Source organism: Panulirus ornatus, chromosome 7, assembly GCF_036320965.1.
Source record: "Panulirus ornatus isolate Po-2019 chromosome 7, ASM3632096v1, whole genome shotgun sequence".
NCBI classification, from domain to species: Eukaryota; Metazoa; Arthropoda; class Malacostraca; order Decapoda; family Palinuridae; genus Panulirus; species Panulirus ornatus.
Window position 1 is genome coordinate 34,220,527 of NC_092230.1, and position 16,301 is coordinate 34,236,827.

At 40.0% G+C, this 16,301-nt stretch overlaps 1 protein-coding gene across 3 annotated transcripts in view; it reads right to left on the reverse strand.

Annotated features, from left to right (window-relative positions):
- Positions 1–16,301, reverse strand: part of LOC139749512 (serine/threonine-protein phosphatase PP1-beta catalytic subunit) — a 269,037-nt gene that overhangs the window by 46,588 nt on the left and 206,148 nt on the right. For all 3 annotated transcript variants that reach the window (XM_071663462.1, XM_071663461.1, XM_071663463.1), the window contains one exon: positions 13,294–13,524. In XM_071663462.1, coding sequence (XP_071519563.1) covers positions 13,294–13,524 — 231 coding nt within the window. The remainder of the gene's footprint in view (positions 1–13,293; positions 13,525–16,301) is intronic.

Genomic DNA, 16,301 nt, shown 5'->3' on the forward strand with positions numbered 1-16,301 from the left:
TCTAATTTACATTCTTCAACTCATTTACCCTCCTCTCCTCATTATAACAGTCATTCTCTTTTTCATACAAAACACATCTCTCTTCACCCACACCAATGCAATATCTCAGAATGGGGAATTACATACCTGGTTAAATCTAATAGTCCTACAATGCAAATTGTACATGCATCTCTTTCTAAATATCATTCTATTTCCCTCTGTTAAATTTCAAAACACCACATTTATCCCTGCAATATCTTAAACATGATGGCCATTAACATATTCTCCATTCTATCCTAAAACCACACATAATCAAATAATCAACATTACAAAATTTGCTTTCCAAAGCAAGGGGGTGCTGTATAGGTGCCATGATTACTTCTCTAGTTAACAGGTTTTTCAAATCCACAGGGAATTTATTTTTCCCAGCATGGAGCATTGCTCATATACTTGGAGGCTCTTCCTCCAGACTTCTTTATAAGCCAGAGAGGAATTAAAAGCCTTCTAGTTAATAATTTCATTAGAATGGAATTAAAAGCCTTCTAGTGCATTACTTTCATTAGAGTGGAATTAAAAGCTTTCTAGTACATTCATTTCATTATAGTGGAATTAAAAGCCTTCTATATCATCTCTTCCCAACCATCTCTCTCTATCAATTGTGATGCTGCTTCCTTCTCCTTATGTTCATGTATTATTTCGGCTACTGTTCTCAAGCTGTCAGCATGTGTTCCTGCCATCAAGGCTTTACCCAACTTACATCTGTCTGCTGATTCCCAAAGTTTCTGTAAAGAAAACAGCCATATGAAAATTAACCATCATGATATCTCCTCTTCTTACAACCTTTCTACCTTCAGAAGTAAGGTTTACAATCACCCAAGGAGCTCTTTCTACCTTCAGAAGTAAGGTGTACAATCACCCTAGGAGCTCTGATACATTCCTTAAGCCTTTTCCTTTCCTGTTTCCTTTCACCGTTCTGCCTATGCCAAGTCAGGGAGAGGGGGTACCGACATGTGTGGGGGAGGAATATTGGAGTTCTGTTTTTCTTTCCTTCCCTTAAACTTTACTTCTGAGTCTACTCTTATTTTATACAAAGACAGCAAGGCAAGGGAGAAAACACACACACACACACTGAATATCGGAACGTCCATTTGACCTTACGGGACACACAGTCATCCTCGAACTTGACCTGAAGACCGGGCTCAGAGTGAGTTTATCCTCATCAAGTTTGATCTGAGTAACTTGTTTCATCGCAGCCAGCCATCAGCTGGCAGAGTTTGGGACGGGCGCATTCTATAGCATGAACTTGAGTCACTCATGACTCAAGTTTCATTTCGGAGATCTTGTGCCTCTGAAGATCCATGGGTCGAGTGAGCACTTGGCAAGTTCTCCTAACATCCTAAATAATTACCCGAGTGACTTAGCGGCAATTAAAGTTTGGAATGGACGTAGTTACTGGCGAACCGACGTAACTAACATCCCCCCCCCAACCCCACCACACACACACAACTTTGCGTTAAAATGCTTCAACATTCGTGGCGAACTTAGGGCCATTTGAGGCATATTCCTCGTTCTCTTGCATGAGTCTTTCCCTCCTTGTATTTCTCCTCTCCCCTCTCACGATATATTTCTTTACACGAATTTTTTTTATACTCGCTGTTGTTGTGCATTCCCAGCTGGGGCTGTAATGTTACCCTCTTTCATACGTTCGTGTAAATTTTAGAATAACATTACATTCTCCCGCGCGGAGGAAGGGGGGGGGGGGGGGGGGACAAGGGTGTAAAGATTCGTAAAGGGATATCGAAGGAAAGGCATTACTACGAAAGACTCATTCGAGAGAACACGTTATATATGTATATATATATATATATATCCCTGGGGATAGGGGAGAAAGAATACTTCCCACGTATTCCCTGCGTGTCGTAGAAGGCGACTAAAAGGGAAGGGAGCGGGGGGCTGGAAATCCTCCCCTCTCGTTTTTTTTTATTTTTCCAAAAGAAGGAACAGAGAAGGGGGCCAGGTGAGGATATTCCCTCAAAGGCCCAGTCCTCTGTTCTTAACGCTACCTCGCTATCGCGGGAAATGGCGAATAGTATGAAAGAAAGAAAGAAAGCACTGATGGTGAATGACAAGAAAATTTTGAAAAGCATACTTCTTTCATTCATACCTATTTGCCGTTTCCATCATAGTAAAGCAGTAGCAGCAACAGTAAACTAAACCCTAAAGAAAAAATCTTTTCTTACTTGTTTCCTATGTTCTTTCATAAGGAAATCTAACAGCACAGAAAAAATGGATTTTCAACCCCCTTTTCCTGCCCCTCTTAGTTGCCTTCCACAATATACAGAAGATACACGGATAGTATTCTTCCTAGCCTATCCCCAGGGATAACTACCTCATCACTCACACTAAAACCACGAGTGAGCATGGAGAGCAACATTAGTGCGGAGAATATCAGAAGTGATTTGCCCTGGAACTAGTTTGGTTCTTTACTATCATGTATAACCAGAGTTCATCATCCCAGGATTACGTAAAGAGAAAATCAATAGTAACGATGAGATATCTTCCATATGAACAAGGCCAAGCCTAGGATGATAAGGGATGCAGGTTTTGGTCTCCCTCCTAAAGTGATCCCCCCAAAAATAATTTCTGAAGTCACTTATTTCATCATTTCTAATGCTGTTGTTCTTCACTCTTCTCATCAACCAATATGAATGAGGGATTCCTCCTCATCACTTAGGTCTTGTAACAATCCTAACTATTTTCTATTGTGTCACTATGTATGTATAATCAATAGATCAATGGCCATGACCACAGTGAAGGTTGTTGGGGGTAATGAGAGCAGATCTTTTTCCAGCACCTTATTAGTAAAGGATGAAACTTCTCTTAAGTTACTACTGACATGACAAGTCAGATGGATTCTTAAAAAGAGACAGAAAACATGAGTATACCAGATGATGATGGCCACCATTCCCCAATTGTGCATCAGTCATTATAGGTTGCTATTTAAGGGTTAACATTAGAGAAAGGGGGGTAAAATCCATATTCAAAATGTGGGTCTCAAGCCATTCAATCGTTCAGATGCTGGGAAACAACTGTAAAAAGATTAATGAGTATATGACAAAAACTTTTCAGGTAATGTTCTATGTTAAACTTCTTTTCATAAGTGGCATAAAGTAAGCAAAATCCAAACCAGTGTTATGGATTTGTGTCATAATTCTTTAATGCTTACAAACAACTGTATAAAGTTTAAAAAGTATTAGACTCAGACTTTTCAAGCTGTGACTATGGTTGTTTCAGATTAAATAATTCTATATGCAGCATAATTCATATAAAATCTAACTACATGTATAGGTCTCATGCCATTCAATTCTATAGATACTGGGAAATAAGAGTATAAAGTTTAGAGAGTAACTGAATTATATTCAAAAAGCTTTGACCAAGATTCTGCTGAAGATCAGAGTGCGGCTCCTAATAATGGATGGACGTAAACAGACAATGGGTATGCGGGGTACGACACTGACCATGAACAAAATTTTCCCAAGTGTCTGCTAAGCCATGCATGCAATATTAAAATTTTCCACCTGTTTTCCAACTGCATTTTCTAATTTGATGATGACACTTTCGGACAATTTCTCTATCGTTCTTGACATAATCATGCTTCGGGAAATGATATATTATTCCTCTGAGTGATTATTTCATCTATCTATATATTATACTTAACCGCAGTGAAAAGTTTTTATCGAGGATGTAAGGCATGTGTACGTGTAGGAAGAGAGGAAAGTGATTGGTTCTCAGTGAATGTAGGTTTGCAGCAGGGGGTGTGTGATGTCTCCATGGTTGTTTAATTTGTTTATGGATGGGGTTGTTAGGGAGGTGAATACAAGAGTTTTGGAAAGAGGGGCAAGTATGCAGTCTGTTGTGGATGAGAGAGCTTGGGAAGTGAGTCAGTTGTTGTTTGCTGATGATACAGCGCTGGTGGCTGATTCAGGTGAGAAACTGCAGAAGCTGGTGACTGAGTTTGGTAAAGTGTGTGAAAGAAGAAAGCTGAGAGTAAATGTGAATAAGAGCAAGGTTATTAGGTACAGTAGGGTTGAGGGACAAGTCAATTGGGAGGTAAGTTTGAATGGAGAAAAACAGGAGGAAGTGAAGTGCTTTAGATATCTGGGAGTGGATTTGGCAGCAGATGGAACCATGGAAGCGGAAGTGAATCATAGGGTGGGGGAGGGGGCGAAAGTTCTGGGAGCGTTGAAGAATGTGAGGAAGTCGAGAACATTATCTCGGGAAGCAAAAGTGGGTATGTTTGAAGGGATAGTGGTTCCAACAATGTTATATGGTTGCAAGGCGTGGGCTATGGATAGAGTTGTGTGGAGGAGGGTGAATGTGCTGGAAATGAGATGTTTGAGGACAATGTGGTGTGAGATGGTTTGATAGAGTAAGTAATAACAGGGTAAGAGAGATGTGTGGTAATAAAAAGAGTGTGGTTGAGAGAGCAGAAGAGGGTGTTTTGAAATGGTTTGGTCACATGGAGAGAATGAGTAAGGAAAGACTGACCAAGAGGATATATGTGTCAGAGGTGGAGGGAATGAGGGGAAGTGGGAGACCAAATTGGAGGTGGAAAGATGGAGTGAAAAAGATTTTGAGTGATCGGGGCCTGAACATGCAGGAGGGTGAAAGGCGTGCAAGGAATAGAGTGAATTGGGACGATGTGGTATACCGGGGTCGACATGCTGTCAATGGATTGAACCAGGGCATGTGAAGCGTCAAGGGTAAACCATGGAAAGTTCTGTGGGGCCTGAATGTGGAAAGGGAGCTGTGGTTTCGATGCATTATTACATGACAGCTAGAGACTGAGTGTGAACAAACGTGGCCTTTGTCGTCTTTCCTAGCACTACTTCGCACACATGAAGGGGGAGGGGTTTTTTATTTTCATGTGTGGCGGGGTGGCGATGGGAATGAATAAAGGCAGCCAGTATGAATCACGTACATGTGTATAAATGTATATGTCTGTGTGTGTATATATGTACACGTTGTGATGTATAGGTATGTAAATTTGCGTGAGTGGACGTGTATGTATATACATGTGTATGTGGGTGGGTTGGGCCATTCTTTCGTCTGTTTCCTTGCGCTACCTTGCTAACGTGAGAGACAGCAACAAAGCAAAATAAATAAATATAAATAAATACTTAACTGCTGTCTCCTCTGTCGGCGAGGTAGTGCAAGGAAACAGATGAAGAATGGTCCAACCACTCATATACACATATACATACATAAACACCCATACACACACATATATATACATATACATTTTAACGTATATATACATATACATACACAGACACATACATACACACACAAGTATATATTCATACTTGCAGTCTTCATTCTTTCCTGTCACTACCCCACCACACAGGAAATACCTTCCCCACACCCACAGCAAGGTAACGCCAGGAAAAAAAAAAAAAAAAGGGCCACATTCGCTCACACTCAAACTCTAGCTGTCATATGTAATGCACTGAAACCACAGACCTTTCCATGGTTTAACCCAGACGCTTCAAATGGCCTGGTTCAATCCACTGACAGCACGTTGACCCGGGTATAACACATTGTTCTAATTCACTCCATTTCTTGCACGCCTTTCACCCTCCAGTATGTTCAGGCCCTAATCGCTCAAAATCTTTTTCACTCCATCCTTCTACCACCAATTTGGTCTCCCACTTCTTGCTCCCTCCACCTCTGATACATATATCCTCTTTGTCAATCTTTCCTCACTCATTCTCTCCATGTGTCCAAATCATTTCAACACACTCTTCTGCTCTCTCAGCCACACTCTTTCTATTATCACACATCTCTCTCATACTATCATCACATACTCGATAAAACCACCTCATACCACATACTGTCCTCAAACATTTCATTTCCAACACATTCACCCTCCTCTGTAAAACCTTATCTATAGCCCATGCCTCGCAACCATATAACACTGTTGGAACTACTATTCCTTCAAACATACCCATTTCTGCTAAGATAACAGTCTCGCCTTCCATACATTCTTCAATGCTCCCAGAACCTTCGCCCCCTCCCCACCCTGTGACTCACTTCCTCTTCCATGGTTCCATCCACAGATAAGTCCACTCCCAGATATCTAAACCACTTCACTTCCTCCAGTTTTTCTCCATTCAAACTTACCTTCTAATTAACTTGTCCCTCAACCCTACTGAACCTAATAACCTTGCTCTTATTCACACTTACTCTCAACTTTCTCCTTTCACACACGTTACCAAACTCAGTCACCAACCTCTGCAGTTTCTCACCTGAATCAGCCACTAGTGCTGTATCATCAGCAAACAACAAATGACTCACTTCCCAGGCCCTCTCATCCACAACAGACTGCATAATCACCCCTCCCTCCAAAATTCTTGCATTCACCTCCCTAACCACCCCATGCATACACAAATTAAACAACCATGGGGACATCACACAAACCAACATTCATTGGGAACCAATAACTCTCCTCTCTTTCTACTCATACACATGCCTTACATCCTTGGTAAAAACTTTACACTGCTTCTAGCAACTTATCTTGCACACCATATACTCTTAAAACCTTCCACAAACCATCTCTATCCACACTATCATATGCCTTTTCCAGATCCATAAATGCTACATACAAATCATCTATTTTTCTAAGTATTTCTCACATACATTTTTCAAAGCAAACACCTGATCTACACATCCTCTACCACTTCTGAAACCACACTACTCTTCCCCAATCTAATGCTTTGTACTTGCCTTTACCTTATCAATCAATACCCTCCCATACAATTTCCCAGGAATACTCACAAACTGTAACTTGAACACTCACCTTTATCCCCTTTGCCATTGTGCAATGGCACTATGCATGCATTCTGCTAATCCTCAAGCACTTCATCATGATCCATACATACAATGAATATCCTTACCAACCAATAAACAACACAGTTACCCCTTTTTTTAATAAATTCTACTGCAATACCATCCAAACATGCCACCTTGCCAGCTTTCATCTTCTGCAAAGCTTTCACTACCTCTTCTCTCTTAACCAAACCATTCTCCCTGACCGTCTCACTTCATACACCATCCCGACCAAAACATCCTATATCTGCCACTCTATTTTCAAACACATTCAAAAAACCTTCGAAATACTCACTTCATCACTACTTGTTATTACCTCTCCATTTACCCCTTTCACTGATGTTCCCATTTGTTCTCTAATCTTACACATGTTATTTACCTCCTTCCAAAATATCTTTTTATTCTCCCTGAAATTTAATGATACTCTCTCACCCCAACTCTCATTTGCCCTCTTTTTCATTACCTGCACTTTTCTTTTGACCTCCTGCCTCCTTTTATACATCTACCAGTCATTTGCACTACTTCCCTGCAAAAACTGTCCAAAGCCTCTCTCTTCTGTTTCACTAACAATCTTACTACTTCATCCCACCACTTACTAAACTTTCTAATCTGTCCACCTCCCACCTTTATCATGCCACAGGCATCTTTTGCACAAGCCATCATCGCTTCCCTAAATACATCCCATTCCTCCCCCACTCCACTTTTGTCATCTGCTCTCACCTTTTGCCATTCTACACTCAATCTCTCCTAGTACTTCCTCACACAAGTCTCCTTTCCAAGCTCACTTAATCTCACCACTCTCTTCTCCCCAACATTCTTCTTTTCTGGAAGCCTCTACAAATCTTCACTTCACCTCCACAAGATAGTGATCAGACATCCCTCCAGCTGCCCCTCTCAGCACATTAACATCCACAAGTCTCTCTTTTACACATCTATCTATTAACACTTAATCCAATACTGCCCTTTGACCCTCACTCCTACTCCTAATCACATACGTATACTTATGTATATCTCTTTTTAGACCAGGTATTCCCAATCACCAGGCCTTTTTCAGCACATAAATCTACAAGCTCTTCACCATTTCCATTTACAACACTAAACACTCCATGGACACCAATTATACCCTCAACTGCCACGTTACTCACCTTTGCATTCAATTCACCCATCGCTATAACCCTGTCTCGTGCATCAAAGTTGCTAACACACTCACTCAGCTGCTCCCAAAATACTTGCCTCTCATGATCTTTCTTTTGATGACCAGGTGCATAGGCACCAATAATCACCCCTCTCTCTCTGTCCACTTTCAGTTTTACCCATATCAATCTAGAATTTACTTTCTTACACTCTATCACATACTCCCACAATTCCTGCTTCAGGAGTAGTGCTAGTCCTTCCTTTGCTCTTGTCCTTTCACCAACCCCTGACTTTACTCCCAAGACATTCCCAAACCACTCTTCCCCTTTACCCTTGAGCTTTGTTCACTCAGAGCCAAAACATCCAGGTTCCTTTCCTCAAACATACTCCCTATCTCTCCTTTCTTCTCATCTTGGTTATATCCACTCACATTCAGACACCCCAGTCTGAGCCTTCAAGGAGGATGAGCACTCCCTGCTTGACTCCTTCTGTTTCCCCTTTTAGATTTTTGAATACATGGAGGGGAGTTTCCAGCCCCTCGCTCCCGTCCCCTTTAGTTGCCTTCTACGACATGCGGGGAATACATGGGAAGTATTCTTTCTTCCCTGTCCCTATCTGAGTGATGGAGTAAGTAATAAATTTTTCATTAAAAGTCCTACAAATTATATTGTGTTCATGACATTATGTGGAATCTGTTAAAGTGCTTGAACATAATGGTTATTCAGTGCTACTTCACATAAAAAAGATCAGAAACTTAAAAAACTGTTTATACAGAATCACATGTTTTGACTTCCTATAAGAAGTTCACCAACCTTTTAACATTAACAGTAATGCTTAAAATCTCTCCTATGCTTTTATTTACCCATAGTTAGAATTCATGTAAAACTGAGAGACTCCTATATTTTTGGCATTCCATTTGCACATGCTCCAAAGTAAAAATACATTTCTAGATGCTCCTACATTTAATGACCATGGATCAACACAGTAGACTAAGAACTGTCTCAGCATGGTAATTCCTGCTGAAAAAGTAAGGCCATACTTCTACATCTTTTTTCTATCTTCCATAATTTTTTATTCTTCTGTGTTTCTAAGTCCCATCAAGCTTGCCTATAAAATCATTGTAACGTATAACTCTCATGTATACACAACTTGATGTACCAGCTTTAACCTCAGCATCTGCTGTTTCATTACTGTTTATACCCACATGTCCAGGACATCAACAGAATTCTTTACTCTTATGCTCTGAGTGGACTGATACCATCAAGACCTTCCACAATGTTTACTTACTACATTGCAGCTTTTCATTTATCTATTTACTGCCAATAAATCTGCTCACAATGGGGTGGCTCAAGTACATACAACCATTTAACTGTGGAATACCTCTAAAATGGCTTACACCAAGTGAAATTTTTTCATCTTTTTCATTGCAAAATATGTCTGTATTACATACTAGTAAAAAAAATACCCAAAAAAATAGTATACTTACCTCCATATCAAGGGAGGAAGCAAGTAGAGAGCAAGTGTACAACAATGATTTTTTTCTAAGAGTAATTTTACACTACATTTTCTTTTCAGGTGTGATTTCACACTATACACACTATGTGCACCACACAAATATGTACTACTTACCGATTATTTACATACCTATACCGGCAGAACTTCACTTACATGAGTAAATGAACAAATGATTACAGACGCTCCTTGACTTATGATGGAGTTACGATCCGATAAACCTATCATAAGTTGAAAATACATCTAATACATCTAATACTGTACATCTAACCTACCAAACATCATAGCTTAGCCACAGCATCATGAGAGAGTATCATGCTGCATATCGCTGGCCCAGGAAAAGATCAAAATTCAAAATTTGAAGTATGGTCTCTAATAAATGTGTATTGCTGTTGCACCATCACAAAGTTGAAAAATTGTAAGGCAGGAAGCATCTCTTTATAATCAAAAGTATAAACACCAATACTGCAGTAATGGGGGTCCCTGTTATCTGTAAGGGCTGCATAAAAATATGTGCTTAATATGAAAATGAATTTATCTTAAAGCTAATAAAATATAAAAAAATGGGATGAATTCCAAAGGTTAATCTGTATTAGGCCCTTATCCATTTCTAAGACTTTTCCTTAAATTCAAACAATATATTTTCTCATACTTGTTTACCATTTCATATGTTAATGAGCTATCACCAGAAACAGAGAAAGAATGCCCTCAGTTGCTCACATTCACACTCTACCTGTCATGAACTTAAACCAGTAACCCTTATCCACAGCCAAGACCCACAGACCTTTCCATGATTTTCCCTGACTGCTTCATACATCCAAGTTCAGCCTAATCACTGCTCATCATCCCCTGTACATCAATCATCTCTATCTCATGCATGCCTCTGACCCTCCTCCATGTTCAAGTCACAATAACTCAAAGCTTCTTTCATCTCATCATTCCATCTCCTTCTCAGCCCATCCCTAATTCTTGCTCCTTCCAATGCCAATATGTATATCCTTTTCATCAGTCTCTTTTCACTCATCCTCTCCATTTTTTTCCATATTTGCTAAGACGACATGGGAAACTGAATGCCCTAATCATGGCTACCACCCATTACTGTAACACTACAAATACTGTTTCAAAATATCCTAAGACCCTTTATGTTCACAATGCAACTACCATAATAAAGACATCGACCACTTCTTACTCAACTGCAGTGTAACTTTTTGCACATAGACAGATATACATCACAACATTCTAACACCAGTGGACATGACTAGCTTCTTGAGTGTTACAGGAGCCTTATAAGGGGAGAAGGGACTTATTGGGCAGGGAGGAGAGGTATGGTTACCTAGTCTAAGCCAGGTACTCATTTCATCAACCAGCCCCTAAGGGAGGATGAACAGTTGGGTAAACTGTATACTAGAATACACGACCAGGATATGAACAAATACAAACTCGACCCCACGCGGTGTTTGAATGCCTCATGGTCAGCAACACTAGCCACTATCCCATGATCAGTAACACTAACCACTACACCATGGAGGACCATACCACTTCAATGTACCCTGTTCTGTTCTCTCAATCATACTCAGCTTACTAATAAAATCTTTGCATAATCAACTCTTCTCACACCACATAATGTCCCCCGGCATTTCATTTCCAACAAATCCATCCTCTTCACTTCTCTTGCATTTAGGGCCCTAGACTCACACCCACTGAACACCACTGGAAATAGTAAACACTTCTGCCCTTGTCTATATACTATAGCACTGCAAAGCATTCCACCAGTCCTCAACATACTAACATAGAAAATCCTAATAAAGCAGCAACACTGTCATTCCTTGCCTGAGATATTTAACTGCAATTCAATCCAGGTATGGTTTCCACCATCTCTGTTCACCAAACCATTCTCCATGACTCTCTTACTAGGCGTATCTCATCATCCCAAACACCCCAAATAGGAAACTTTATCATTTAACACATTCAAAAGCCCTTTAAAGTATTCACACCATCCTCTCCTTACCTCTTCTTTGCTTGTTAACACTACCCCATCAGCTCTCCTTTCAAAATAATTTTTCATTCCCCCCAACATTTACTAATACTCTTGCATGTTACTCCTCACTTCCTATCTTTTTCAGGCCTTGCACCTTCCCCTTGACCTCCTGCTTTCTCATGTACATCTAATCACTCACACTCCTTCCCTGCAAGAATTGCACACACACCTTCTTTCTCTTTTACTAGCATCAGAACTTCCTGATGTCTACCATACCCTTATCCCATTTTCAGGGCAACACACACTTCACCCATTCATGTAAGCAATACCTCCTTAAATACCTTACATTCCTCATATACTCCCTCAATCTTATTGATCTTACTGACTCTTACGTCATTCTTCATACACTCTCTCTTGGTATTTCTGCCCACAAGTCTTTTCCAAACTCAAATACTTTCACCACCTTTTCCATCCACGTCACTTCTCCTTTTCCTAAAGCCACAATAATCTTTCACACTCACTTCTATTAAGAAGTGATCAGACATCTCACCAACTGTCTCTCTGGGCAAATCTCCTTTGCACTCCCGTTAATCACTAGATATCATAATGCCCGTCAACCCTATCCCTTCTCACCCACACATCCCCACATACTTACCTTTCTTAGACCAGGTGTTCCCACTCACCAGTCCTTTTGCAGCACAACTTACCAAGCTATTCACCATCTACATCTACAATGAGTACCCCATGCCCCTAATTACATCATCAACTACCACATCAAATACTTTTACATTCAAGTCTCCCATCACTGATAACTGAAATCCTCGCTCTAAACGTTCATGTGGCACTAAATCAGCTTGCCCAAAAATTGTCTTACAGTCTTGAATACCAGAGGGAGAAATACATGAAAACATATGTATGACAACGAGCAGGAAAAAAAATGTTTTGAGCCTAAAAGCAACCTGACGAGGATGATACAGACTTATTAGTCAAGGGTTATTCCCGGAATCATACCAAAAATGCATAAGACAGAGATACATGAATTGTTGCTGGGACAAAAGCCATCAATATAGTCTATACGTAACAGCTGTAGATTGTATAGACATTGGAAAGAAAAAATTCTAAGTGCAAGGTGCAAAGCATAAATGGTGATTGAAAAGAGGATGTTCTACTGATAACTTGATGATTTCCCTTGACCTAACTGCTGACAACTTTTTGCATAATTAACTTTAAGTGCTTGTCATACATTACCTGTTATTGATATGAAGTCAACAGTGAAAGCTGATGAATACTGCTGAGAAGAGTGGTACTATGGTTAGGGTTTGAGCTAACTACTCAGTTTAAATGTGTGGATTCCAGCAACTGGATGACTGGGATGGTCAGGTTGTCTCTTAAACTTCTATCTTTCACAGTTATCATATGATCTACTAGGGTAGTAAGAGTGGACAGAGTATGTGTAGTTTCAGAGTCAGAAACATAAATACTGGTCAAAATTACTTAAATATTTATCCCAGTGGGGATAGGGGAAAAGAATACTACCCTTGAATCTCTTCTGAGTCATATCATGGCAAATAAAAGCAGCAGGAGTACATGGGTGTGTGTGTGTGTGTGTGTGTGTGTGTGTGTGTGTGTGTGTGTGTGGTGGGGGGGGTCATCCTCTTTTGTATTACCACTTTCTAAAAAGAGGAACAAAAGGGGCAAAGTGAGGATTTTTCCTTGAAGAATAAGTTCCTGATGCTAGCACACTGAGGGAAATGCCTTAGGGTGGCCTTAAATTTTCAGGTTTTAAGAATGTTAATACTTACATTCATCAAAGAAGCCATAGATCCTGTTGATTGATGCACATTCATGGTTACCCCGTAAGAGGAAGAAGTTCTCTGGATACTTGATCTTGTACGCCAATAACAGACAGATGGTTTCTAATGACTGTTTGCCACGATCTACGTAATCTCCGAGAAAAAGGTAGTTGGACTCTGGAGGGAAGCTGCCATATTCAAACAGCCGCAACAAGTCTGTATACTGGCCATGGATATCACCTAAAGAAAATGAGGAAAATCTTCTATTTAGCATTCTATAATATCCACTACTTCTCTAAAATTAGCTCTTGGGTCATGTCTCTACTTTCACATTTCAGTCTGGGATTTAATGATCAGTACAAAGACAATAAACAACTCAAACAATATGCTATTAATCTAAACTTTCTGCTGCCTCCAATGAAATTTCAAAGCATCACTGTAAAAGCTTGAAAATTAACAGTCATCCCTAGTTCTTGCCTTAATCATCCTGCCAGCTAGAGTAAATCATTTGAAAATAATCATTAAATAATACTATTTTTAGCTTGAAAATTAACAGTCATCCCTAGTTCTTGCCTTAATCATCCTGCCAGCTAGAGTAAATCATTTGAAAATAATCATTAAATAATACTAACTTTATATACCTACACAATATCAATTCTGTATCAAAAAGCTTCATTAGGAGCTTGTTTTCAGATGCTTCTGATATAACTCTGACTTTAAAGTGCAATTCTGAATACTTCAAACTTGTCTCCAATCAGAATTTAGGAAAACCCTGTCATTGATAAGTATGACTCTCACAGCTTGTCCAGTAAATGTATTAATCATAATTTGACCCAAATCATCCTCAACCTTTTCGAAAGAGTGATTGCTGGTATACTAAGAGACCCAGAAGAAAATTATCAAGTTGTGCAACAATGTGTAGTGGTAAACCATCAGTTTTGTGATAGCTGAAAGTATAGTTTAGTTATGCACGATTGTTTTTTCCTTAATCATCCTTCCTTCTACTTTTGTGATGTGATGATTTACCAGCTGCATGCATAAAACTGTCATCGACATTTCACTTCCTACAGTCCATTTGAAAACAGTAGGGTAATGCTTAAGCTTTAGAAATTCTACACGAATGGCCTCATTTCTTAGACATATGAGAGTTTCCATAAATAGGTAATATCTTTCATATAGAGAATCAAAGACCTCCCCCCTACCTGAGAGAGGTTGCAATATCACAAACCTGATCCTAAAGGAAGAAAACGAGTTACCAGATCAATGTGTTTCAAACCGACAAATGTACTATCTAAGTGAAAGTAACACAACCCTACATGGAATCAGGAGTCACATGAGGTCTTAACATGCTTCCACAACAAGAAATCTTTCCATGGTTTTCTCCAGCCCCTTCACTTACCCTAGTTCATTCCACTGACATCACATCAAACAATTCTTCCAATTCACCAATCCCTTGCACGCCTTTCACCCTCCTGCCCATTCAAGCGCTGAGCATTCAAAATCTGTTTCACTCAAACCTTCTCCAATTTGGTCTACTCCTTCTCCTTATCACCTCCACTTCTGACACAAATATCCACTTTGTCAACCTCTACTCACTAATTCTCTCCATATGATGACAAGAGTGGCAGATATAAGGTGTTTTGGTCGAGGTGGTATGCAAAGTGAGAGGGTTAGGGAGAATGATTTGGCAAACAGAGAAGAGGTAGTAAAAGCTTTGCGGAAGATGAAAGCCAGCAAGGCAGCGTGTTTGGATGGTATTGCATTGGAATTTATTAAAAAAGGGGGTGACTGTATTGTTGACTGATTGGTAAAGTTATTTAATGTATGTATGACTCATGGTGAGGTGTCTGAGGATTGAGGGAATGCTTGCAAAGTGCCATTGTACAAAGGCAAAGGGGATAAAAGTGAGTGCTCATATTACAGAGGTATAAGTTTGTTAAGTATTCCTGGTAAATTATATGGGAGGGTATTGATTGAGAGGGTGAAGGTATGTACAGAGCATCAGATTGGGGAAGAGCAGTGTGGTTTCAGAAGTGGTAGAGGATGTGTGGATCAGGTGTTTGCTTTGAAGAATGTATGTGAGAAATACTTAGAAAAGCAAATGGATTTGTATGAAGCAGTTATGGATCTGGAGAAGGCATATGATAGAGTTATTGATAGAGATGCTCTGTGGAAGGTATTAAGAATATATGGTGTGGGAGGTAAGTTGTTAGAAGCAGTGAAAAGTTTTTATTGAGGATGTAAGGCATGTGTACGTGTAGGAAGAGAGGAAAGTGGTTGGTTCTCAGTGAATGTAGGTTTGCGGCAGGGGTGTGTGATGTCTCCATGGTTGTTTAATATGTTTATGGATGGGGTTGTTAGGGAGGTGAATGCAAGAGTTTTGGAAAGAGGGGCAAGTATGCAGTCTGTTGTGGATGAGAGAGCTTGGGAAGTGAGTCAGTTGTTGTTCGCTGACGATACAGCACTGGTGGCTGATTCATGTGAGAAACTGCAGAAGCTGATGACTGAGTTTGGTAAAGTGTGTGAAAGAAGAAAATTAAGAGTAAATGTAAATAAGAGCAAGGTTATTAGGTACAGTAGGGTTGAGGGTCAAGTCAATTGGGAGGTAATTTGAATGGAGAAAAACTGGAGGAAGTAAAGTGTTTTAGATATCTGGGAGTGGATCTGGCAGCGGATGGAACCAAAGAAGCAGAAGTGAATCATAGGGTGGGGGAGGGGGTGAAAATTCTGGGAGCCTTGAAGAATGTTTGGAAGTCGAGAACATTATCTCGGAAAGCAAAAATGGGTATGTTTGAAGGAATAGTGGTTCCAACAATGTTGTATGGCTGCGAGGCGTGGGCTATGGATAGAGGGTGGATGTGCTGGACATGAGATGTTTGAGGACAATATGTGGTGTGAGGTGGTTTGATCGAGTAAGTAATGTACGGGTAAGAGAGATGTGTGGAAATAAAGAGTGTGGTTGAGAGAGCAGAAGAGGATGTTTTGAAATGCTTTGGTCACATGGAGAGAATGAGCGA